The sequence below is a fragment of the Gracilinanus agilis genome, chromosome 4 (genome assembly GCF_016433145.1).
Source record: "Gracilinanus agilis isolate LMUSP501 chromosome 4, AgileGrace, whole genome shotgun sequence".
Taxonomy (NCBI): Eukaryota; Metazoa; Chordata; class Mammalia; order Didelphimorphia; family Didelphidae; genus Gracilinanus; species Gracilinanus agilis.
In genome coordinates, this window is record NC_058133.1 from 475,986,931 (window position 1) to 476,013,755 (window position 26,825).

Consider the following 26,825-nt stretch of genomic DNA (forward strand, 5'->3'; position numbering starts at 1 on the left):
CTTCAGGCTTGGTGCTTCATCCACTATGCTACCTATCTGCCCCTCACTTCCTCTTAACTTAAGAGTCTTATAGGTTGCTTGGGCCATTGAAGTCTATAGCCACACAGCTAGTTTGTGTCACAAATAGGAGTTGAATGCAAGTCTTTGGGCTCTAAGGACTCCCTACTTGATGATACCTCTTAAAGAAATGAATACCAACAAGTATACACATGCACAAAAGATGTACTAAAATCATCAAAATAACTTTTGTCTAGTCAGTTAAGCTTTGTCTGCCTCACTTTCCTCAACTGTAAAATGGGGTTGATAATAGCACCCACCTTGCAGGGTTGTTATGAAGACCAAATGAGATATTTGTAAAAAAGCTTAGTGTAGTCCCTGGCACTATATAAATGTTTGTTCCCCTCCCTTCTAATTCTCTAGTAAAATAAGTATCTGTGTAACTATAGGATTGTGTCTCCAATGCTCTTCCATCCTTTTAAATTCAGTCCTGGGTTACCACTCAATTACCACTACAGGCTCAGAACTCCTTGTGCAAGAGATAGCACAGTATACATTTGGATTATCTAAGGATAGGACAGGGAATGACTTTATCAAGGGCTTAGATTTTCCAATGAACTGTGGTCATGGTTTATTTTACAATTTTCTTTTTTTGTTCTGTACAGAGAACATCAGGCATGACTTCCTTTCCTGGGTGTTTTGGTTTGGGTACTGCTGCAGCAGCTGGGATGGAACCTCAAGAGATTGCTGAACTACAGCAGGCTGTGGTGGAGGAGCTGGGTATCTCCATGGAAGAACTTCGACAGTTTATTGATGAGGAATTGGAAAAGATGGACTGTGTGAAGCAGCGCAAGAAGCAGCTGGCTGAGTTGGAGACATGGGTGGTGCAAAAAGAGTCTGAAGTTGCCCATGTTGATCAACTCTTTGATGAAGCATCCAGGTAAGAACCAAATCAATTGGGGAAGATAGATTTCAGCATTATCAAAAAACAATTAAGTGGCTAGTTGTTTAAAACAGCATCTAATACAGCTTTCATAATGATCCTGATCAGTTCACTAAGAATTTGTGATGAAAGACTAGACACACTGAAACAAATAAATATGCAGAGGACATTTAGGCATCAATTTAAAAAGTAACAGAACTTTTAGTGACTTGAAATGACCAAGTAGTTCCATGTTTTATAGATCAGAGCTAAGTATATTTTAGGCATGGTGGCCTAGGATAGGTTCATAATTAGGTGGAAGTCAAAGAAGATAGTAATGAAAATTTGATTTCCATCTTTAATTGTTATTCAAGCATCTCCTAATACAGTCAGTTCCTTACTTATGAATACTCAGGAGAAAAATTTCATTTTACAAATGAGCAATAAGAAATTAAAAGTTCAGAACCTCAGTTCTTGCTTCCTCCTTTCTACCCTTTTTCTAGCATGATTCTCCTTTGTTCTCTAGTTTAGAATATCAGGCAAATGATGGCCTTGTGAAATAGGTTCCTTTAAGCAAGTGCATTGTAAATAAGTTACTGCATTCCAGTGTCTGCTTCAAACTCTTCCACCTAGCACTCCACCTTCCCCCAAAAGTTGTCCATTATACTGTTAATGGAACTCATCATGTTTTCCAATAGAAATGGGGTAAGATATACTTGAAATAGAAACAGTTCCCCACATCATGTACATTATGAATTAAACAAACTTTATTGAGTGGTAGGAAAGTGATAGAAAAGGCATTGGGCTTAATGTTAGAACACCTAGGTTCAGTTCTTAGTTTTAACATTTTATATTTGTGTAATCTTAGACAAATCATTTAGCTTTTCAGAATATAATTTTTTTCATCTTTAAAATGGTCATAGTAATACTTGGCTTATCTACCTTATAGGATTCCTTTTTTTAAAACCCTTATCTTTTGAGGGAGCAGCTGGGTAGCTCAGTGGATTGAGAGCCAGGCCTAGAGACGGGAGGTCCTAGGTTCAAAGCTGGCCTCAGACACTTCCTAGCTGTGTGACCCTGGGCAAGTCACTTGACCCTCATTGCCCACCCTTACCACTCTTCCACCAAGGAACCAATACACAGAAGTTAAGGGTTTAAAAATAAAATAAAATAAAATAAAATAAAAAGAACCCTTATCTTTTGTATCAATTCTAAGACAGAAGTAGGGCAAGGGCTAGGCCATCAGAGTTAAGTGACTTACTCAGGGTCACATAGCTAGGAAGTGTCTGAGGCCAGATTTGAACCCAGGTCCTCTTGACTTCAGGCCTGGCTCCCTATCTATTATGTTACTGAGTTGCTCCCTCATGAGGGTTCTTGTGAAGAAAGCAGGGAGTAAATTGAGAAACACTATATAAATATAAACTGTATTATATGTGGGTTCCTGTGAAAACTTAAATACTATTTATAACAATATCCAGCATTTGTATAGCGCTTTAAGATTTGCAAAGAGATTTATATATTATCTCATTTGATCATTGTTTATATGGAAAAAATGCCTTCTGAATTGCAAACAACTTATTTTAAAATGAACAACCTGTGTATGTATATAACACTTTAAGGGTCCTCTACTACTGTTGCTAGCTTTGACCCTTTTCCCCATTTGTGTCCCAATGCCAGGGCAGTGACTAATTGTGAATCTCTGGTGAAGGATTTCTACTCCAAACTGGGGCTGCAGTATCGAGAGAGCAGTTCTGAAGATGAAGCCTCTAAACCCACAGAAGTAATTGAGATTCCTGATGAGGATGATGATGTCCTCAGTGTTGATTCAGGTGAGGGACAGGGGCTAGGACAGAAAGGTATCAGGGTTAGGGTGACAGCCCCACTTATTTTTATTGGCTCTTTTAACTCTGTGTTTGATCTTTCACATGAATTTTCCAATTACATAAACATTTGTCTAGGGTCTTGCCCCTGTGCTGGGTTTGAATATAAAAATAATACAAAAGGAAAAATCCTCTTCTTCAAAGAACTTACAGTCTTTTCAGAGGGATACAACCTCTAACCAGCCAAGTATATATATGATAATTTAAGAAAGGGGATAGCTGAAGTTCTTTGAGTGAAAGAGGGAATCCCACAGAGAAAGCATTAAGAGAAGAAGGCTAGAAATAGAACCTAGATGAATGTCAGATTTGGGAGAGAAAAAAAAAGAGCAGAAATTAATGAGAGAAACAGGAGAACCAGAGTAATCAAGTGGCATTGAAAACCAGGAGAAGAGAATGTCTCTCCTCCAGAAAGGGGAAGGAGAGTGAGGATGGAGAAAAGGGCATTTGATTTTATAATTCTGATATATTTGTTTTCAAGAGGGAAATTTTAGTTAAGTTGAGGAGCAGGAACTAAACTTCAAGGGATAAAGCACATAATGAAGAAGTGGAAGTAATGGATATAGACCCTTTCAAGAAATATAAAAGCAAGGGGAGAGTAACACTATAATGATGAATAGGAAAAATTCAAAGAAACATAGAAACACAGATTTTTCTCCTTCAATAGCATTCATTTAGCACCCACAATATGTCAGGCATGCCATTATGTAGTGGGGATAAACAGACAAAAGTGAGACAGTCCTTGCACTTAAGGAGCTGACCATTTAATGTTCCTATATGAACAGATAGAGAGTGAAGAAAACAGAATCCGTGACTACAATAATGTGAACTGAAATAATACTAAAAGCGACCCAAAATCTAAATAATTACAATGACCGATTTTAGTAGCATAGGTGGTGAACTCTGCATCCCTTCTTTTGACTGCTGGGTGGGTATTTGAATGGCACAGTGTTTCCTGTATTGGCAAAGTGATGGCTTCGGTAGTGTTTGCATAATGAGTTTTGTTGTTGTTACAAGGGAGAATTCACTACTAGAAGGTCATATCCAGAAATGATCAAAACATAACAATGTAAGGTATAAATAAACATTTTTATTTTACTTTAACATTTTAAAAATTAGAGTGGGGAAGGAGAGAGAAAGAGATGATGGTCAGTGGTTGTTGGTAGCAACATTAAAGGAATTTATTTTAAATATAAGGAAAAGCTAACTCTTTGTAGATAGAAGTGAACAAATTATTAGAGGGAAAGAATTGAAACTATGAGAGAAAGAGATGAGGGAGTCATTTGATAGGGGAAGGTACAGGAAGATTTGGGTTTAATAAAGGTAAAAGGTTTAACTAACCACCGTTGAGGGTGGGAGGGACTCTATTCTCTGATACAGGAGAAAAAGTGGAGGAAGAGATCAGTGAAAATACAGAAACATTTTGAGATCGAGAAGAGGGAAGTTGAGGGAGCAACTGTTGATTAATTCCATAATGTTCCTATGGACATTAGACCTTGTCAGAGTTCACAGAAAAACGTTATCTCTTCTAGCTGGAGTGGTAGAAAATACTTCATGGCAGAAACAGGAATTGTTCCATCTTGAAGGATAAGGAGTATTTGGATAGACAAGGAGAAAACAGAGAAGGGATTTTAGGTCAGGAAAATATTGTGAGTAAAGATAAGACTTGAGAAAGCAAATAGAAGCCAAAATAAAACTGTTTGGATGGAGCAAATGATTCATATAGGAGGCAGTATTGAAAGAGAAGACCATGACACCACATCCTTGAGGAGTTACCCAAGTAACCTTGATAAGCAGTATCTGAAACAAAAGGAAAATTGGTGAAGGTTAAGATTTTGATTTGTAGTCCTGGAACAGATTTTTGTATGAAGGTAATTGATCTGTCACCATTGCCTTTAAGAAACTTCTCTGCTCACATTTTTCAGAACCCTTTGACTGAACCATTCCCCCCCCCCCCCCCCCCAGTTAGCTCCCTCCCCATCATTTTTTAGTTATTTGTATGCTTGTCCTTTCCCTCAGATTGTAAGGTCTTAAGAGCAGGGTCTGTAATGCAACCATTTGGTATGTGGTAGGCATCAAATCAGTGTCTGCATTTAGTGAATTGACAGTTAACTGTGTTAGAACTATTCCCAAAGAAAACAGGAGACAGAAGAACCTGAATAGCCATTAAATCCACTGCTTGATTTCATGTGCTAATATAGAACTTGGCCATTTCTTTTAAGACTTGATCTTTTAAGAAGTGAGATGTAGTTGATTTTTCTCTACCTCTATTGTTACAGACAGATTTCAGTCTAGAAAATCCTAAATGGAAAGGTTAATTAATCTGAAATGTATTGAATTCACATTATGTACCAGATGCTGCACTAACCTTAGGATATTAAGTAAAAAGGGCAATTGTTCCCTAGCCTCTAGTTTTCATTATAATGGAGGAAACAACCCATTCATAAAGAGGCATAAAGAAAATACAATCTTAAAATGGCACATCCTTATTTGTTGGTGAATTTGTTGGCCTTTAGGGTTTTTTGTTTTTTTTTTTTTGCTTTTTTGTTTTTTATAGCCTTCTGGTTTTAAAGTCCTCTAGCCTCTCTTCCTCATCCTATAACATCTTTAGGCAGCTCCTTCATTCAGTAGTCTTATTAAGTGCCTACTCTGTGTGGAGCATTTTGCCAGGCATTGGGGAAGATTCAAAGAAAAAAGGTAATTCTGCCCTCAGTGAATTTTACAGTCTGTCAGGTTGGAACATATGTAGCTACATATTCTGTACTGTGACATTAGTGTGCAATAGCTTTAGGTCAGAATAGGTAATAATAAGAGATTTTAAAGGTGCTTTTGGAGATTGGAGAAAGAGAAAAGTCATTTCCTAACTGGGGAATCATTGAACATTTCTGAGAAATAGTAGCATTTGTGCTGGAGCATGGGAGAGTAGAAAGTGATGGGAGTTGCATTCAGATGACCTGAGTCCAAATCCCAATTCTGTTGCTTCATTGCTTGAGTGACATGGGGTGAGTCACATGTCCTACTTGGGCTTCAGCTTTAACAATTGTAAAATGAAGTGATCACTGAGTCTTTCTGGATCTAAATGTAGGATCCCATAACCCTACCATGGATTGAATTCCAATAGTTAAAGATGTGTTAAAAACAAAAGCCTGGAAGTGAGAAAGTGCAAAACAGAAACGGGAAATTAGGAGTAGTTCTTTTTAGTGGGAACAGAGTACACATAGATGGGAATAGTAAGCAGCGTGTGATAAAGTTGGATAGGCATCAAATTCTGAAGGACCCGTAATCTCTGGTCTAAAGAGCTGATACCACTTAAAATACAATAAGGAGCCATTACCTCCATGCTAGCCCTTCTCCAGAGCCTCATCCTGCTAGGGAGGTGAACCAAGATTTCCCAAAGGGATTTTGATCTGTATTAGTGGAAAGAGAATCCACAAAACCTTGATCTTTGAACTGTTAAGCCAAGTAAGAGAACTATTATTGAAGGATTTTGATTGGAGGAGCGATACCAGATCTGTGCATTAGGAAGGCAAAGTAAAGAGAGGCCATAAATAAGGAGACTAGTTAAGAGCCCTGTGTAGTAGCTCAGGTAGTCATGTGAGAGCTTATGACAGGTAGCACAGCTTGGTAATCAGTCATTGGTATGAAGGGAAGAGTCTTTGAGACTGGGTGACTGAGTGAATGGTGGTGCTATTGTCAGAAGTAGACAAGGCAGGATGGGTTGGAGGGGAAAGAGCTTTTCTGTTTCTGACATGCTGAGTCTAAGGCACTTTCAGTGCCTTCAGGGAGTAATGTCTAGCAGGGCCTGGGGAAGAGGTCAGGACTGGAGGTATAAATTTGAGGATCTTTTTGAGTAAAAAAGATAGAAGGAATCATGAAAATAAATGAAATTATAAAAAGAGAAAGAGGACCTGAGAAAGAACCTTTTGGAAGACACCTGTGTTAAGAAGTTGAAAAGAGGAGGGACCAGAAAAAGATTGGTCAGAATATGAGGAGATTCCAAAAATAGTCAGGACCTCCCAGACTCCAGTAGGTGAGAGGGATGCTGGGATGCTTAGCAATAGCAGAGATGGCAAAAGAGAAGAGAATGCAGTGAGAAAAAAGGCTTCTGGTGACCTTTAAGAGAGAGCAAAGGTTCTCTAACATTGGTGAGGATGGAAACCACATTGCAATAACTGAGGAGTGAATGGGTGATGAAGCTTAGTTTTTTGTTTTTGTTTTCGTTTTTATGGGAAATGTAATTATAGGATTGTCTTTTTCTCTTAAACCCACAGGTGATGCAGGCAGTAGAACCCCAAAGGACCAGAAGGTGAGTTACCTGGGAGGGTAAGAGACAAGAGGATGAAAGAAGCTGTTAGGATAGGATTATTTAGCAACATTTGCATGTTTGCTGTTTTGGAGAAGACAAAGACACCCTTGATACTAGGTCTGTTTCCAGTTGGAGATACAGCTCTCGTGCCCATGGAAATGACTGAAGCTTTACAAATGAACGTTATGAAGATAAGTTGGATGTATAAGATAGTTAACAAGAATTCATTAAGTGCTTACTACAAAGGGAGGCAAAAACGTAGTCCTGCCCTCAGGGACCTCCCATTCTAATGTGACAACATACGAGTAACTGTATCTATATGAGAGAGCAAGTAACTAGAAGGTGTTCTTGGAAAGGCTAGCTGTGGAAGGAGCTGAGAAAGGCTTTCTGCCAAGGGCTTGGAGCTGAGCTCTGAAGGAAGCCGGGGAGCGAAGAGGAGAGATAGAGGCAGAATTAAGAAGTAATAAGAAAGGGGCAGCCAGGTGGCTCAGTGAACAGAGGGCCAGGCCTGGAGTCAGGGGCACCTTGGATCAGTGTGATCTCAGATACTTTTTAACTATGTAACGCTGGGCAAATCGCTTAAACCCAGTTACCTCGCCCGCACGGTCTTCTCTCTTAGGATCCAGAGTATTATACGAGATAGAGCCGATATTTACAATCCCAAAGAGATACAAGTACGGTATTTCCTCCCTGATTCTTGTTACTTTTTAAACCTTGCTAGTACTAGGCATCTGAGATAGATACTCTATGTCTTTGATATCTAAGATAGATACTATCAATATTCAAGGGTTAAACAAAAAGAGAAGTCATGAGAACCAAAGAAGGTAAGTCAGGGAAAGTTTCCTGGAAGGACGGAGTTTTGAGCCAGGTTTGGAAGGAAAAGCACGTCCTGTCAGTAAGTTGGTCATCCTGTTGACTGCCTATAACTCAGTCTGTTTTCTTTGAAAAGTGTACCTAGGAAAAAGAATTTCTAATTCAAAGCTTTTGCTTCCCCTGCCTCTGTTCCACAGCTTCGAGAAGCTATGGCTGCCCTGAGGAAGTCAGCCCAGGATGTCCAGAAGTTCATGGATGCTGTCAACAAGAAGACTAGTTCCCAGGACCTGAATAAAGGTCAGATTCATGGGGTACTGGGGGTATCCATGCAAAGACTATCCTACAGCTGTTGCTATCATCCCTCTTCAGGGCCTTGGCTACATCAGAAGCTTGGTAATCCTTGCTTGTGGTCTCTTTAAAACTATTCACTTACAGTACTGTTTTTATTGGCATTTACCTGAGTCCTCTGTCTCAACAATCTGGTCTCACTTCTTTTCAGTATTTGTTGTTGAGTCTCAGTTGCCTTGGCACTGTTTTAGCTAGCATATGGTAGCTCACTTAGATACCTGGGTTCTCTCTTTATTCATCTTCTCTCTTTATTCACTCCTTGACCTTTGGTTATTTGGCAAAGCCTGAAAAACCTTTCTCAATATAGGGTGAATAAACGAAGAGTATTGTCAACTCCTCTTAGCCAGGGAGATATGCAGAACTTTTGGATAAAGATTTGTAATGATTTGTGGGTTTTGGCTTTCTGGTCCTTCCAAACAGTGCTAGTAATTGAGATATCAAGGAGTTTTCTCTCTGGAACAGGGATTCATGAACCTTTTTGTGTCATGGACGTCTCTGTCAGTCTGATGAGGCTATGGACCTCAGAATTATATTTTTAAATGCATAAAAATGCATAGCATTATAAAGGAAACTGATTCTTTTGAAATAAAGATGTAATTTTTTTTTCCATTTCCATTCCCTGGACCTACTGAAATCTATCCATGAGCCCCTTGGTGGTTGGTAGACCCCAGTAAAGAACCCTTCTCTACAACCTGTATGAGCAGTAAAGAAACTGAAGGGCTGGGTTCTCCTACCCCTATCCCTTTTTTGTATCCCACACCAAAAATGACATCCCTAGCAGTTTGTTATGGTAGTGTCCACAAGACATGGAATCAGGAGAACCTGAGTTTGAAATCTCTTAATTTAATAGCTATGGGCAATTTCCTTCACTTCTGAGCCTATTTCCTCCTCTTTCTTATGGAAACCTTACAGGTTGTTGTGCATTTCAAATGAGATCAAAGCTCTTTTAAGACTTAAAAGTGCTATATGAATGTTATTGTTCATTATTGTGATGATTCTTTCCTAGGAGTCTTGGGTCAAGTACCTATTGAATTGAGTAAGGATGGTGACCTAGTAGTCAGCATGAGAATCCTGGGCAAGAAAAGGACCAAGACGTGGCACAAGGGAACCCTCATTGCCATCCAGACAGTTGGTATGTACATCTCAATGGGCAAGTCATTGGTATAAGGAGCTGTCTGCACATCCATCTAGTTACTTAGGCAAGCAGACCCTGGGACCTCTTAAGCATCATTTGATCTTCTCTTTAAAAAGTCTACAAGGTCTCCTAATGGCCCTTCACATCAACTCTAAAGAAGTAGTTATAGTCTTCCAGACACTCTCACCAATTAACTCCTTTTCCCAGTTTTTTCCTACTTTAGGTGGCCTTTCTGCTTATAAAACCTGTCCTCTGTTTTCCCTAAACTCTCATTTGGATCATTCTTCTTTGGCTTCATTCCACTTAAGGAGGCTTCACCTCTCTCTTCTCTTCAAGTCCTGAGCTTTCTACATGCATCTCTTCTGATTTTAGTTTTTCTCATATCTCTATAGTTTCCAGTCAAAACAGATAATGGTGGTTATTTGACTTTTCAGTGTGTACTTTTAAGCATGTGACCTACATGTGTTCTCTCTACTCCATTTAAACTTTAGGCAGGGACTGTTTTTCCTTCATTATCAGTAGAAGTGCTGGAATTCAGGGATTATTTCTTCTCTTTCTTTGTATCTCTGTCCAGAAGTAAGCACAGGGTTGTAAATGTGAAGAATTAGTAAACGTGTTGAATGGTGGAAAAAATATTGATTGAATTTTGAGTCAGAGGACTTGGGTTCAAATGTGGCCTTCTCTACTTAGTGCTTGTTGGGACCTTCAGCAAGTCATTTAATCTTGTAGGGCCTCAGTATTTTTGATCTCTAAAGCCCCTTTGAGCTCTATATCTGCGGTCTGTAAATTGACAATTATATTGATGCTTTTCTTCCTTACCTAGGGGCTGGGAGGAAGTTCAAAGTCAAATTTGACAACAAAGGGAAGAGCCTATTATCTGGAAACCATATTGCCTATGACTACCATCCTCCAGCGGACAAGTTGTATGTGGGCAGCCGTGTGGTAGCCAAGTATAAGGATGGGAATCAGGTCTGGCTCTATGCTGGCATCGTGGCTGAGACTCCAAATGTCAAAAATAAGCTCAGGTACTGAGATAGGGAATTATAGAAAGAGAGGCAGCTGGGAGACTAACAGCTGTTGCGTCCTCTAAGAAATTTCCAGCTTTCAGAACTGTCTACATTCTCAATTTTCTCTTTGATTCCTATCATAAATCCTCCTACCTCTGGACATTGTTCCCAAAGCTAACCAATCCATTTTTTGTCTATGATGAATTATTGATGGACAGTTTTGCTTTTCTCCCTAATTCCTATTTGATTTTGTCATTCAAGCTTTAAAAAAAGAAAATAAGATGTAGGAAAGCCACAGAAATTCAAAGCCAAAGAAATCAGTATAAAAACCAGTGAAATAGATAACTAGTAGCTAATTTAATTAAAAAGAAGAAAGAGGAAAATTAAATTGCTAATATCAAAAATGAACAATAAATAAAGGATAAAAGAAATTATTTTGCCCAACTCTGTGCCAACAACTTAAATACATGAATATTTACAAAAAATATAAAATATTTAGTTTAATAGAACAAGAAATAGAGAATTTAAATAACCTAATCTCAAAAAAAGAAATTGCACAGTCCATAAATGAACTTGCAAAAAAACCCAAAACACAACCCCAGGATCAGATGGATTCATGGGCAAATTCTGTCAAGCATTCAAAGAACAATTCATCCTAATATCATATTAACTGCTTGCAAAAATAGCATAGGAGGTGGTGATCTTACTAAATTCCTTCTGACATAAATATGATTTTGATACCTAAACTAAAAAGACCCAAACAAGTGATTGAAAGTTCTTAACCAATAGTAATTAGCATTGAAAAATTGTTAAGTAAACTATTAGCAAAGAGGCTGTAGCAACACTAACAAAAGGTATACACCATGACCTGCTTGGATTTATACCAGGAATGCAGAGTTGGTTTAATATTAGGAAAGCTAAGCATAATTGACTATACTAACAACAGGGACAACCAAAATCAAGTTAAATCAACAGAGGCCAAAAAAAACTTTTAACAAATAGCACCCAATTCTGCTGAATACTTCAGAAGAAACAGAGACAAGAACTTTTCCTTAACATGGTAAGTGGTATAACTAGGAACCAGCAGGATATGTAAAGGAATAAACTAGAGACCTTTCCAGTAAAATTAGGAATGAAACAAGATTGGCCATTGTCACCACTTCTGTTTGACATTTGTGCTGGAAATAATGGCTCTGGCAAGAAGGCAAGAAAAAGAAATTGAGGGACTAAGCATCAGTAAAGAAGAAATGAGATAACCACTTTTTGCATTTGAAATGATGGTGTACCTAAAGAGCCCTAGAGAGTCAACTGAAAATTAACTAAAATAATAACTTTAACAAATTTGTATGGTATAAAATAAATCCATATGAATAATCATCATTTCTGTATAATACCAATAAAACCCAGCAGAAAGAGAAAATAGAATACAGAATATATAAAATATGTTGGGTATCTATTTACCAAGATAGATATAAGAACTATAGGAATACAGATATAAAACACTGTTTGTGGGGACAGCTAGGTGGCTCAGTAGATTGAGAGTCAGGCCCAGAGCTGGGTTCAAAGCTGACCTCAAACATTTCCTAGTTGTCCTCCTTTAAGCAGGAACTGTTTTTCCTTCATTGTTGGTGTTACTTAACTCCCATTTCCTCACTCTTGCCACTCTTCTGCCTTGGAACCAATATGCAGTTTTCTAAGATAAGTAAAGGTTTAAAAAACAAAACCAGGGGGGCAGCTGGGTAGCTCAGTGGAGTGAGAGTCAGGCCTAGAGACAGGAGGTCCTAGGTTCAAACCCAGCCTCAGCCACTTCCCAGCTGTGTGAACCTGGGCAAGTCACTTGACCCCCATTGCCCACCCTTACCACTCTTCCACCTATGAGACAATACACTGAAATTAAGGGTTTATTAAAAAAAAAATAATTAATTAAAAAACAAAACCAGGGGGGGAAAAACTCACTTCTTATGGATCTAAAGGCCAGCCTATATAAGCGGAGAAATATTAATTGTTCATCAGTAGACTGAGCCAATATGATAAAAATGACAATACTATCTAAATTTGTTTATATAGTACCATGTCAATCAACTACCAAAGGATTACTACATAGCAGTGATGGAGAATCTTTTAGAGACAGTGCTATGCCAGCCATTCCCTTCCTCCTCCCCACCACATGCTGTGCCCCCTCCCTACCCACACAGGGGAGGGAGAAAGGTCTCCCATTGGGCTGCTGGCTGGAGGGGTAAGTGAAGTGAAGGATGTCCTTGGGAAGTGGCCCAAGTACTCTGCTCCCTCCAGCTCTGCTCTGATACACTCCCTCCTTACTCTCTGTGCACTTCCATTGGGCTGCTGGGCAGAGGAGGTAATGTGGAAAAATGTCACCTGAGTCCCTCTACCTTTCTAGTAATGACCTGAGGGGTGGGGCAGATAAGTACCCAAAGAGTGCTCTGTGTGCCATCTTTGGCACCTGTGCCATAGGTTCGCCATCGCTGCCGTATAGTATAGAACTAAAAGAAAAACAAAATGAAGTTAACATGGAGGAACAAAAGGTCAAGAATTTTAAAGGAAATGTAAAAAAGTGGAAAGAAAAGGTGAGAGTCTCACAGTAGCTATATCAGTTCTCAGACTATGTGACCAAGAAGTAATCCTTAAAACAATTTTGTACTAGCTTAAAAAATCAATCATTGGAACAGATTAGGAGTATGTAGAAGTAAACAATTATCGTTATCCTCATGTTCAATAAATCCAAAGATCTTAGTCCTTAAAGATTTATGAAAAAATTATTGGGAAAACTGGATAGCAGTCTGACAGAAATTAGGTTTAGATCAACACTTCAAAACCCTTTTAAGAAGGTAAGCTCCAAATAGAAATATGACCTTAATATAAAAGGTCACATCATAAACAACTTCCCTATCATCTATCATAAAGGAAAAGTTAATGATCAAGCAAAGACTAGAGAGGATAACAGAAAATAAATGGGTGATTTTGATGAACATAAAGTTCATTTTTGCACAATCAAGTCCATTATAGCTAATATTAGAAGAGAAACTGAGAAAAATATTTGCTGCAAATTTTTCCGATACAGATACACAGGGAACTGATTCAAATGTAAAAGAATAAGCCATTCACCAAATAATTAGTGGTTCAAGGATATGAATAGATAGTTTTCAATTAAAGAAATCCGAGCTACCTAAAACCATATGAGAAAATGCTCCAAATTATTAGAAAGATGTGAATCAAAACAATTTTGAGTTTCTTTGTCACACCAATCAGATGGGCAAAGTTAACAAAAAAAAGAACATGTAGCCCTTACTATTCTTCCACCTTTGAAAAATACAGTATTGATTCTGAGATAGAAGGTGTAAGGGTTTTGAAAAAAAAATAAGTGAAAATGACAGATATTGGGGCTACAGAAAAATAGGCACACTGATACACTGTTGAAGCTGGGAATTGGTACAGCCCTTAAAGAAAGCAATTTGAAATTATACCTAAAAAGTTACTAAGCTGTGTATAACCTTTGACCTGATGATACCACTTTGCTCTAAAAAGTTCAAATAAAAAGGAAAAAGTCTCATATTTACAAAAATAGTTATAGCAACTCTTTTTGTGGTAGCAAAGAACTAGAAACTAAGGGAAAGTCCATCAATTGAAATGATTGAGTAAATTGTGGTCTAAAAATATAATGGAATACTATTATAAGAAATTTAAAAAGACAATTTCAAAGAAGCTTTGTAAGCCATATGAAGTGTTACAGAGTGAAGTGAGCAGAATCATAAGTTTATATAATAATATCCATATTATTAAACAGTTCTGAAAGACTTAAAGAACACTATTCAGTACAATGACCGAATATAATCCCAGGGAACTGATGATGAAGAACCCTATCCACCTCATGACAGAAAGTTGATGGAATAATATGCAGGATGAAAAATACATTTTTGGATGTGACCAATATAGGATGTTGGATTTTGTTTTGCACAACTATTCTTATGTGACACAAGGATTTTTATTTATTTCCAATGGAGGACGAGGTCGAATGGAAAAAACAAATGCTTGCTGATTGAAAAAAAAAATTAAAAAAATTTTTTTAAAGTAAAAGAATTAGAAATCTAGAGAAGATGGCTTACTGGAGACTGATTAATTATACAGAATGGGAATCTGATAAACTGAAGAGAACAAATCACCTTCGATTATAGATGCAGCGATGGAGAGAAACTTTAAGGAAGAACTCTTAGCACTAGGGTGGAAGGAAAGCCTGAGAAGAGGGGGAAGAAAGGTGTGGGCTACAACATGGCTCCACAGAGACTAGAGCCATTTGGGGGCTAGAATCATGGAGGCAAGTGAGAGGATAAATCTGCCAAACATATGTGCTGAAGGACTCCTGTTTGCTTAATGGATCTGCTTCCCTGTCACTTTATTTTCAGATTCCTCATCTTTTTTGATGATGGCTACGCGTCCTATGTCACACAGTCTGAGCTCTATCCCATTTGTAGACCACGTGAGTTTCATTTTCCCCTTCCTACCTTGTATACTCTTCTTAAGAGACATAATTGATATGCCTCTTTCTTTATGACTTATTGTGGCCTCATTGATCCCACTCTAATCTCAGGAAACATGTATCAGGTGCCAGAACCCTGGTAAAGCCTTTGGTGAAGGGTGGTTTCATTTTCTAGATTCTAGAGCCCTGTCTTCATAGCCAAAATGCAAGAAATTTAGACTGATCCATGTTTTGAGGGTACTTACAAATATGTTATTTTGACCCTGATTCTTCTTGGTGTTGGACCTGGGCATGAGATGCTCAATGGTTGTTTTATAATATCCTAAATGTTTGGGAATCTGCCTGAGGAAAAGACCTTCCAGAGAACAACCAGTTTGCCTTGATGCACCTCCAGATATGTTTGATAGCAAACATTCACTTTCAGAGGCCCTTAAAAGATTGATGTAATTGTGTGCTTATTTTTATTCCATTTGGGCTAATGTTAACTTCTTTAAACCTAACAAAAGTTTCCACTTGAATTTTCCTGAGGGTCCATATTCGGATGTATGATGTGAGTGAGAAATATGTATATGTGATTTTGCATATTTTTTGCCCACATGAGATTTGCACATGCTTAAATGTGCTATACTTTGTCCTCAGTTTTCAGGTTAGTTATCATGTCTTTAGAAATTGTAATTTCTTCATATTCTTTTTCCCTCCTAATTCAGAGAATTCCAATTCTCCATTTCTCCTTAATTGGCCTAATTTAACAAGAGTTCTTTTCTTTTGAACAGTGAAGAAGACGTGGGAGGACATAGAGGACATCTCATGCCGTGATTTCATTGAAGAATATATCACTGCCTACCCCAACCGTCCCATGGTGCTACTGAAGAGTGGGCAGCTCATAAAGACCGAATGGGAAGGCACTTGGTGGAAGTCTCGGGTGGAAGAGGTGGACGGGAGCCTCGTCAAGATCCTCTTCCTGGTATGGCCTCTTCCTAGGGTGGTGGGAGGCGGCTTTGGGAAAGAGTAGCTCCGTGAGAGAAGTTAATGCGGGTCACTTTGTATCCAGCAGCCTCCCGTCTCTTCCTTCCCTCCCACCTCTAGTCATTTATTGCCAGGCTTCATTTCTAATGCTACGTAGCCAAATGTATCTCAGCAAGTCGATATTAAGTATTCTCAGGGCGCAGGAAGTAGGCGTACATTCTGCCCTGCATAGCTCTAGCGAATGGAGGAAACACACACGTGATCAGGGGGGCATCGAGCCGAGCCTAATGCAGGCCGGTGCGGGCTGTGCACGTCATTCATTGTGCTGGATTAGAGAATACCCACCCTAATGCTCCACAACCTTTACCTTAGCACTTAGCTTAGCACTGAAGGGCCTTCCTACAGACGGCTGGATTCCCCCTTCCTTTTTCTGTATGCACCGTATTATATTTTCAATTCATTAACATTTTACTCTTGGCCAGCAGCGCTATTACTCATGTTTGTATGAAGCTTATCTAGCACAGCCTCCACTGGGACATGTATTACATAAATCCAGTTTTTCACCACAATGCCTGTCCCAAATGATATGAAAGGGCCACGTGTGTTGATTTCGGGGTTTCAAATACATTATAATATAATCTAGATTATATTATAATGTAAATATAAAATAAATATAATCTAGCAAGTAGACAAATTCACAAATCTAGAATCTGTGAATAATGAGGATCAACTGTATATTCATTGGACAATGAGTACTTAGTTATGTGTGAAGCCTTATGGCTTGTGTGGAGTATAGGTTAAATGTTTTCTCTCTTCTTGTGTGCTTTTAGTCTAAAGCAGAAACAAGATGGGCCAGTAGACAGATCAGTCTTTAATATCATTTATTGAGTACTTCCTGGTTTACAGGTAGCTCTGTAGATAGCACTGTGAAAAGATAGAGAGGAAGGAGGATCTTAGGTTCTAGGGCCTAGGATACTTACAGTTTAGTTTGGAAGGACAAACAACCCATGAGAAAAATGTTAATAATTACCAAATAGGATGCAGAAGAATACAAATTAAGTCATATGAAAATATAATGAAATTTTATTTTTATTCCAGCATGGAACAAAATGTGATTGAAAAAGAGAGTAGTTAGGTGTCTCAGTGGATAGAGAACCAGGCCTGGAGATAGAAGGTCCTGGGTACAAATTTGACCTAAGACACTTACTAAACATGTAACCCTGGCCAAGTCCCTTAACACCTCACCCCACCCCCACCCCCATTATCCCTTATTGCTCTTCTGCCTTGGAACCAATACTTAGTATTGATCCTAAGACAGAAAGTAAGGGTTTAAAAAAAGGACAGAAAATGTGGGTCCTTGCAGTAGTGAGGAATTTGGGGATCATCAAAGGAAATTTCCTCAGAGGAAGCAGCTTTGGTGTGCTCCCCACAAATGACAGGACAGACTCCGGCCTCTCTCCCTTCTCCCCCGACATCAGGATGACAAGCGATGTGAATGGATCTATCGAGGCTCAACTCGACTGGAGCCCATGTTCAGCATGAAGACATCCACAGCTTCCACACTGGAGAAGAAGCAAGGGGGGCAGCTTCGAACCCGCCCAAACATGGGTATGTTTCAGAAGGGACCTGGGGCTTCCCCTAGCCTATGGGTGAGGGAAAATCTGAGAGAGAGAGAGATTCTGTTAAAATGTTGTTATCACTTTGCTTTCTTGACTCATTATAAGTTGTTTTGTTTTTTAAATTATGACCACTTTGCTGGTCCATCTCTGTGATGTGGCATTGTACCCTTTATGAAAACTGCATACATTTGTGATAATATCTGGACAGGTTTACAAGTTGGGGTAAGTGCTATAGAATGGAGTTTTCTCTTAGAATTTTGTTCACTAATGATGGATGTTCATTGTCAGCATAATCTGATTTATTGCATTATCTACAAGCATCCTGGCTTTCCCCACTGCTTTTCAGCAAGCTTCTACCATCTTGCATACTTTAAAAAATAAATATTCACCTGAATAAGACATAATTAGGAAAGTAAATCTGGAGGATACAAAATTCACATTGTGGGCCAAAGACCAAAACTAATGCCTTTTGCATTATCCATGCCACTATTCTCATATTAGTGTGGATAATAGAGAAATTAGAGTAATTCTATCCAATTATTTGCTGAAGGTGCTACTACCTCTTTTCTCTTTCACCCAAAGGAGATGAGGGTACATTGTGGAGTAGGACATAAGTGGCATTAAGGTAAGCTACTCCCTGGTCCATATTGCTTCCCCTGCCAGGTGCTGTGAGGAGCAAAGGCCCAGTGGTACAGTATACTCAAGATCTCACTGGTACTGGAACCCAGTTCAAGCCCCTGGAACCACCTCAGACTACCTCCTTGCCTGCCCCTACCATGTCCCCTCAGGTGACTGAGTTGGAGTAAGTATGATTCCTTCTTGCTCATCTGTCCCTTTTGATCTTACCCCGCCCCTTCGGGATGCCGAAGGCTCTTTCTCAACCCCTTTCTCATGAAGGCTGTCTTTGCTTAACCTGCTTTTCTCTCTCCCAGAAGTCTGGAAAGTCAACTCGCCCAGGCACGGAAGCAAGTGGCCAAAAAGAGCACATCTTTTCGGCTAGGTTCTGTGGGTTCTGGTCATTCATCCCCTACATCCCCTGGGCTTAGTGAGGTGGTCCCTGGCGGGAAGTCTGGAGTTACCCAGACAATCAGGTGAGATGAATCAGATGAAGCCTAATGAGCCCTAAATAGTCTACAGCTCAACAGTTCATGGTCCATGAAGGTCTATCGTGTAAAATAAAGAGGAAAACCAATTTCTGGCTTCAGGAAGTTCAGATAAGTGGAGGAAACAAAAAGAAATGGAAACCTAAGCCACAAACTGTGTCCCAGGAAATGTAGGACCAATGTTGAGGGATTCAAATGGCCAGGGCCAGGGAAGGTTAGTCTGAGGAGACTTCCTGGAGGAGACAGATCTAGAGCAAGGTGAAGAAGAATAGACCCATGGTACTGGCCCAGTGGGGATGGTGTTTGAGGCTGGTGAAGGTAAGCTTTGAGGGGAGGAGATGGCATGGTTCAACCAGGCAATTTTAGGAAATAGGGATATTTACATGGGTTCCTTGAGGGGTTTTGATGGAGTAAGAAATGGAGGTCCAACTCAAGTTTCTGAGGAAGATAAGGTGAGAGTAAGTTGTATTAGAAAATAGAGTGCATTTATTAGACTCTGAAGCATGTGGTGCTTGCTGTACAAAGGTGGCCACATTAAATAAAAGATCTGGATTTAAGAGTCAGGAAGACTTCAGATCCCTCTTCAAACCCTTCCCAGCTGTGTGACCCTGAGCAAGTCACTGAATCTCTCTCCACTTCAGTTTCATCATCTATAAAATGGAGATAACAGCACCTACCAACCCAAGGTTGGTGTGATGATCCTGTGAGATTACATCTATTCAGGGCTCTGCAAACCTTAAAGCAGTATAAAATTGCTAACTTGGTTTGTAGTCATAATAACTCCCATTCCTATAGCACATCAGTGTTGATGAGGTATTTTCCTTAGCAGCAGTCCTGTGAGGTTAGGATTCTGAATGTAAATCACTCAGCAGGTAGCAGAGAAATGGCTGTTTAGAGGGTTTCCTGAGCTCCTGTCTAATCTGCCTTCTCTCCCCACTTACACCTTTCATCAGATTGCCTCCGGGCTCTGCAACCTCTGCCCCGACGTTCCCCGCTTTCCATGGTATGCTGGAGCGGGCTCCCACCGAGCCCTCCTATCGTGCCCCGATGGAGAAGCTTTTCTACTTGCCTCATGCCTGTAGCCACACCTGCCTCACTCGAGTGCGGCCAGTGAGTAACGCTCAGTACCGGGGCAAGAACCCCCTGCTGGTTCCTCTGCTCTATGACTTTCGAAGAATGACGGCCCGACGCCGGGTCAACCGTAAGATGGGCTTTCATGTCATCTATAAGACGCCGTGTGGCCTCTGCCTGAGGACGATGAATGAGATTGAACGCTACCTCTTTGAGACAAGCTGTGATTTTCTGTTCTTGGAAATGTTCTGTTTGGACCCATATGTTCTCGTGGATCGGAAGTTCCAGCCCTATAAACCTTTTTACTACATCCTAGACATCACCCACGGGCAGGAGGATGTTCCTCTGTCATGTGTCAATGAAATTGATACCACCCCCCCACCACAGGTGGCCTATAGCAAAGAGAGGATCCCAGGGAAAGGGGTCTTCATCAACACTGGCTGGGATTTCCTTGTTGGCTGTGACTGCAAAGATGGTTGTCGGGACAAGTGAGTTGAGTGTTAGTTATTTTGATTTCCCTCCTGGCTCTTCTCTCTTTTTTTCAGCCTCCTGGTTTTTTTTTTTGTTTGTTTTGTTTGTTTTTTTTTCGATTTCTCCCTTGTGATTCTTTATCCCTTTCTTTTTATTCTTCCTCAACCATGGCTCTGCCCTAAGGTCTCTGCTGATTAGAGGTAGGAAATGATAGGACCTTAGGGCCTGGATTTTTAAAAATAAATTTGGTCAAATATCTGCCTGTCCCTGTCCCACTTTGCTTCTTTCTTCCCCCATCATTCTGACTTTGTTGGCTTCTTTATTCCATATTACTTTAGTATGTCCTCTCTGTTGTTTCTCTCTCTCTGTATGTGTCTCTTTTTCTTATGTATGCGTGTATATTCTTCCCCTTAAATATAAGTGTTTCTTTGTGGGAGAATCTCTGTCCTCTCTTTCTCCATCATTTATTACTGGCTTCTCATCCTGGAAAAGTCTTCCAAATTTGTAGCCTTACTCATCCAGCCCCCTTTATTCTACATCCAGGTCTAAATGTGCTTGCCACCAGCTGACCATCCAGGCAACAGCTTGCACCCCAGGAGGCCAAATCAACCCTAACTCTGGCTATCAGCACAAGAGGCTAGATGAGTGCCTTCCCACAGGGTAAGTAGGAGGAGACTGAGTCTCAGACATGAAGGAAGTTATTTGTGTCTATTTTCTTTTTCTTTGTTTTCAAAGACCTCCAGTATTCTGGAACCAAAAGCAATACAGAAACAGTTGCATTTTGCTTTAAAAAAAAAAAAAAAAGCATTTATCAAGTCAACTTGAGTTCCATTATTTTGCCATCATTGAAATGAAATAAAAGAATGCTATTGAATGATCACTGGAAGTTTTGCTTTGAGGTAAAGGATGATCTCTTTCCTAGGTATATGATTTTTATGACATTCCTCTTAGGTAGCAAGTGAAATTGTTAGAAATCTATTTTGTGGAGTCAGTGTATCAATATTTCACTGGGGTTACTATAGGCAGAATCCTATGCTAGGTGCTAGATACAAAAGAAATATATAAAACAAAGGCCATCTCCTTAAGGGATTATGATCTGTATATTTACAATGTGAATGTGCAAAACAAATTTGCATAAAAACAATGCAGAAAATTATTTTCCAAGTAAGAACAAAGTGCTATATTGCCACTAAAATTCATAAACGCCAAGCAGTTGTGAAATCGAGTGATATCTAGGAGTAATTAGAGAATTCTTCTAAGAGGAGAGAGAGAAACTAGAGGTTCAAGGGAGTTAGGAACACAGATTGGCAGGGAGGCTATTCTCAATGGGAGCAACATTGAGTCAACATGGGGCTTAGGCCCTTGAATTTAAGGGTGTCAGAAAACAGAAGCCTAGGACTTGGGTCAACATGTAACCTGTGATGCAAAATAGGCAAAGAGATTTTGGCTAATGTTGACACTGCCAGGAAGAAAAATGAACCAGTTGCAATCATTCTCTTTCTTAGAGTTATCTGATGAACTTTCATACCAGAAAGTTAGATGGCTAAGGTCTAGCAACTAGGTCTTAAAGGAAATTAAAACAGTGATATTAAAAATCCTGGCAGCTGCAAGCACACTCTTATCTAAGGAGCTGATTCCTGTGCCCTTAGAGAGCAACATTAGCCAAAGCCTTTTCACCAGTCCATTTTGAAATGTTGAGGCATCCCACACATTTAGGTGGGAGCACCTTTAGCAGTAGAGATCTGTGCCTGTGATTAGTGTCGTCGGGATCCTGTTCTAGATTTTAATCTCCGCTCTCCACAGGGTGTATGAGTGTAACAAGCGCTGCAAGTGTAACCTGAACATGTGCACGAACCGCTTGGTGCAGCACGGGCTGCAGGTGCGACTGCAGCTCTTCAAGACGCAGAACAAGGGCTGGGGCATCCGCTGCTTGGATGACATTGCCAGAGGCTCCTTTGTCTGTATCTACGCAGGTTGGTAGGGTGACCGGAAGAGAGGTCGGAGACTGGGCATCCAGCTAACAAAACTTAGGCGTCATTCCCAGCCAGGAACCACTTAAGGGCACGACCAGTTACACGTGTAGAGACCACTCAGTGGTTAGACCCATGGAATAGGGAATAGTGAGGGGCCTTCCCCAAATGAAATTAGATGTCTAATAGAATTTCCTAGCTGACACTAGAGAGACTTGTTTGAGGGAAGCTAAGATTTTTTGTTTCCCCTAGAAAACTCACTTAGCATAAGAGAAACCTGATTTCTCTAGGCATGGGGAAGAGACATGAAGAAATAAAAAGGGGCATGAGAGCTCAATAAGTTAAAATTCAGAGAATTTCCTAAATCCACCTCAATGGGAAGCCAAATAATGGTTTTGTCATCAAGGATAGAAGATAGCAGTCTTATGTTGATGGGTTTGGAGTCTGGAGGCCATGAGGAAAGGGGAAAGAATGGAATAAATTTGCCAAGAGATCCCCTTCTTTCCAAGGTGCCTTTAATTCCCTCTTTTTCCATCCAGGCAAAATTCTAACTGATGACTTTGCAGACAAGGAGGGTCTAGAAATGGGGGATGAATACTTTGCAAACTTGGACCATATTGAAAGTGTGGAGAACTTTAAAGAAGGTTATGAAAGTGATGCCCCCTGCTCCTCTGACAGCAGTGGTGTGGACTTGAAGGACCAAGAGGATGGCAACAGTGGCACTGAAGACCCGGAAGAGTCCAATGATGACAGTTCAGATGATAACTTTTGCAAAGATGAGGACTTTAGTACCAGTTCAGTCTGGCGTAGCTATGCCACCCGGCGGCAAACAAGAGGCCAGAAAGAAAATGGGTTGTCTGAAACAGCCTCCAAAGACTCCCGACCCACAGACTCTGGGCCCCCCCATTTTTCTGCCCCAACATCAGCTTCTGTTGGGGGATGTAAACCTCCTTCCTCCGAGGAGACACCGAAGAACAAGGTGGCCACGTGGCTGAGCTGCAACAATATCAGTGATGCTAGCTTTGCCGACTCAGATAGCCGATCATCCTTCAGGACCAGCGAGGGTGGAGATGGGAAGGCTGGGGGAGGCCGTGGGGATGGAGAGAAACCCTCCACCTCAGGGACAGGGGTCAAAGAAGAGGGAGATATCAAGCCATCCAAGAAAGAGGTGAGCAATTCAGGAAAACTTCCAGAAGCTGAGACTTTCTGGTTCCCTTTGCATAGTGCTTATCCTTTCTACAATCAACTTTCTTAATTGTCATTGGGGTAATACACTTTCTGGATAATTTTTAGCAGATGTTTAATATATCCCACCAGCTTTCCCTCTTTATCCAACTAAGTTGGCCTAGGTTGCCATCTTCCACCATCAACTGAAAATATGTTCAGGGAATGTGATTCATTTTAATATTATGAACAAAACATTAGCAAGAAATAATCTGATGAGTTCCAGAATCTCTTGTGAATGTTTTTTTGTATCATCTGTTATTTAGAGTCACCCATCCCCTGTCCATACCATCCTTTAGTGGGCAGAACAAACCATTGGCTTTGTAGACTCTTGTTCTCATTCAATAGCCTCCGTGTTCGGAGTGGAAACTGAAGCTCAGGACCCATTGAGCCCACTCTTGGTCCCTAAGGTTTGGTTCCCGGGAGGGTGGCCCAAAGGCCCACCTTCCTTCCTGACGCCCTCTCTCCCAGAAATGTTACTGAGCCCACTGTGACTGTGTCTGAGATCCGGGTCACTGCATCTGCCCTCAGACTGCCTGGCCGGCCCAGTGCTGACCTTTGGCCAGGGGGGTGGAATTGTGGGATTTAAGAAGAAAAAAACCTGTAACTTTGTGTTTGCTATTGTTTTTCAGGAGTCTGATGAACAGAATAAGATCTTGCTGTAAGTGTTTTCTGTTACTAACGCCCAGTTTCCAAATCTATCTTCCACCATAGTCTGAAGATGATGAGAAACAGCTATCCGACCCACACCCTCCCCCCTTCTGTTTTGCACATTAGGCCTAGTGAGGGTTCCAGGACTTTTGGTTACAACCCATCCCCCGTGAAGACCGAAGGTATCAAGCGTCCCCCTAGTAAGACCAATATGCATCAGAACCGGAGGCTCATGGGACCTGCCCAGCCCAACCCTGATGTAAGTGAGCCTGCCTAACTTCTCTTTCCTCCATGGGTCTGCTGGTCTTAGTCCCAAGACCAGGAAATGCATTTTTACTGTCTCATGGTCATTGTGATTTTGATAGTCAAGGCTAGAAATAGGGTTCTTCCTTTTTTCTCCACGGCTCCAGTTTCTTGCCTCACTTCACACCGTGGTCTTAACTTTCCTCCTGCTTTAGTCTCATCCCTTTGCATTTCTGTCCCTTACCCTGCCCCCACACCCCATTTTCCCATCTGTTCTTTCATAATGGAGAATTGAGGCAGAAGAAAGACAGAGATTGGTTATGGATGTGGAACCCAGATTTCCCCATCCATGGCCAGTAGTACCTGGTATGAGGTACTACCCATAGTTCCTTAACCCTCATCCTTCTGCCAGGATGTTTTGACACTGTCCAGCAGCACAGAAAGTGAGGGGGAGAGTGGGACAAGCCGAAAGCCCCTGGCTGGTCAGACTCCAGCCACAGCAGCTGACAGTGATGACATCCAGACCATCTCATCTGGCTCTGATGGCGAGGATTTTGAAGACAAGAAGAACCTGTCTGGTACTTTGGGTGAATTTAAAAGGCATTTATTAAGGGAGTTTAAAAGCTGTAGAAGAAAGCCCAGAACCTAGTACCCAGGCCCACCATTTCCCTCCCAGCAGTTAATGTGATTTTACATTTTACATCTTCTTCCTTTCCTTAGTTTGCTAACTCTCTTTCAGCAGCTATTCTGTCTGTCAGGTTGGTGTAGCTTTATCTGGGGAAAAACAAAACAAAACAAGGTTTTGCTAAGCATCCCAGACTATGCCAATCTTTGGTGCAATGCCTGCCAGGAGGAGCAAATAAGTGACCTCTTTATACTACTTTAATTTGCACCAGTGCTTTAAAGGTATTCTCTCATTTGATCTCCATCCCAAACGTGGGAAGTCAGTACCCACCTGAGGTCACATAGCTGGTGTCAGAGGTGGGATTTGACCGCAGCCCTTACCTGGTTCTTGGTCCTGGACCTCCTCCGAACCTTCTTCTCATTTCTCCACAGGCCCAGTCAAACGTCAGGTGGCAGTGAAGTCCACACGTGGCTTTGCTTTAAAATCAACACACGGCATTGCCATCAAGTCAACCAACATGGCATCCGCAGACAAAGGCGAGAGCGTGCCTGTCCGTAAGAATACGCGCCAGTTCTATGATGGCGAGGAGTCTTGTTACATTATCGATGCCAAGCTAGAAGGCAACCTGGGCCGCTATCTCAATGTGAGCTTCCTTTTCCCACTGTTTCAAAGGTTCCCTTGAGACTGCACTTCCTGGGGACCTGAAAATGGGCATGTCTCAGCCCCCTCATTTGTGGCCCCCAAATCCCACCCACCTTACAGGCCTGACTACTGAACCTCAAGGTGCAACTTGTCCCTTACCTTTATTCTTTGCTTCCAGAGCATTTCAGCAGGTTATCTCCTCGGGGTTAGAGACCCACCAACTCTTAGCGCTCCCCTACATTGGTTCTCTGTCCTTAAGCCCAATTTATTCGGGGTCCCCACCCAAAGCATAACCATCCTTTCTCCTTGATCCTGACTTCATCCCATTTCCATACCCACAGCACAGCTGCAGTCCTAACCTGTTTGTCCAGAACGTCTTCGTCGACACCCACGACCTTCGTTTCCCCTGGGTGGCCTTCTTTGCCAGCAAGTAAGAATCAGAATAGAAGGGGTCTGGGCTTGGTGGGGGAGCCCTGAGGTGGCAATTCCCCAACTCTTCTGCCCCTTGTCTTTTTACATCTGAACTAAAAGGGACCGGGGACTCTTGGGCTCCCTGCTGTGTCCATTCTCGTTTCCCATTCTTTTTTCCAGGAGGATACGTGCTGGGACAGAGCTGACCTGGGACTATAACTATGAGGTGGGCAGCGTGGAGGGGAAGGAGCTGCTTTGCTGCTGTGGGGCCATTGAGTGCCGAGGACGGCTTCTTTAGGCCTCTCTGCCACATTCAGAACCTTCTGAGTCATTTCAAACTAGGTCTCCTTCTCCAAAGGACTGAAGCCCTATCCCCCTTCCTCTAGTAGATCAAAATGGGAACCCTGCAGCGTGAGGGTCCCTTCCAGTGTGGTGCTATCAGGCAGGGCCCTTGTCCTCCCCCATCCCACCCCCCTCCACTGTCTACCCTCCCAGCATGTCGGTTTGAGGAGATCCCAGCCTAAGGACAGGGCCCTTCCATTCTCGTTCCACCTTCCCCTTCCCTCCTCCAGCATTCACGAGTATGGCAGACCCTATCTGTCCCCAAGATGAAGGTCGTCTCCCCCCCCCAACCTGACACCAACTTTGTATTCTTCCTTGAAAATCTTTTTAACAAGGAGGTAAATCCATATTTCTCTGGTTTGAGTTTTCTTTCCCAGCTCCTTCCTCCAGACAAGGGAGTCTGATCCTGTGATTTTAGTTTGTTCCTCTTGCTCACACACTGTCCTAAGCATCTTGGACCATCGGTTAGTCCCTTCCCCTGTCCATGTGCCACATGAATTTTAAGGGGGTGGAGGGTGGTGTGTGGAATTTTAAGGTTAGCTGTGAAGATGGAAAAGATAAAATGTTTTCTTGTTCCCCACCAAATCCCC

At 41.2% G+C, this 26,825-nt stretch overlaps 1 protein-coding gene across 5 annotated transcripts; it reads left to right on the forward strand.

Moving 5' to 3' along the window:
• Nucleotides 1–674: 674 nt before the first annotated feature.
• Nucleotides 675–26,820, forward strand: SETDB1 (SET domain bifurcated histone lysine methyltransferase 1). Of its 5 annotated transcripts, none has more exons than XM_044672663.1 (21): nt 675–937; nt 2,597–2,748; nt 7,068–7,102; nt 8,113–8,212; nt 9,270–9,395; nt 10,222–10,423; nt 14,824–14,897; nt 15,671–15,861; nt 17,303–17,471; nt 18,146–18,284; nt 18,415–18,573; nt 19,539–20,144; nt 20,671–20,787; nt 21,931–22,100; nt 22,637–23,265; nt 23,954–23,982; nt 24,099–24,231; nt 24,628–24,793; nt 25,272–25,483; nt 25,824–25,912; nt 26,074–26,820. In XM_044672663.1, the coding sequence occupies exons 1-21, from the start codon at nt 675–677 to the stop codon at nt 26,189–26,191; spliced, it is 3,879 nt and encodes a 1,292-aa protein (XP_044528598.1). In that variant the 3' UTR covers nt 26,192–26,820. The 5 variants fall into 5 exon arrangements, with proteins under 5 accessions (XP_044528598.1, XP_044528599.1, XP_044528601.1 ...); XM_044672664.1 differs by having other exon boundaries at nt 17,342–17,471; XM_044672666.1 differs by having other exon boundaries at nt 17,342–17,471; nt 26,077–26,820.
• Nucleotides 26,821–26,825: the final 5 nt, after the last annotated feature.

Coding starts and splice junctions, on each gene's coding strand:
- SETDB1 (XM_044672663.1), top strand. CDS start 675: ATGACTTCCTTTCCTGGGTGTTTTGGTTTGGGTACTGCTGCAGCAGCT. Junction 9,396..10,221: donor CATTGCCATCCAGACAGTTG/GTATGTACATCT, acceptor TTCCTTACCTAG/GGGCTGGGAGGAAGTTCAAA. Junction 24,794..25,271: donor AGACAAGAAGAACCTGTCTG/GTACTTTGGGTG, acceptor ATTTCTCCACAG/GCCCAGTCAAACGTCAGGTG.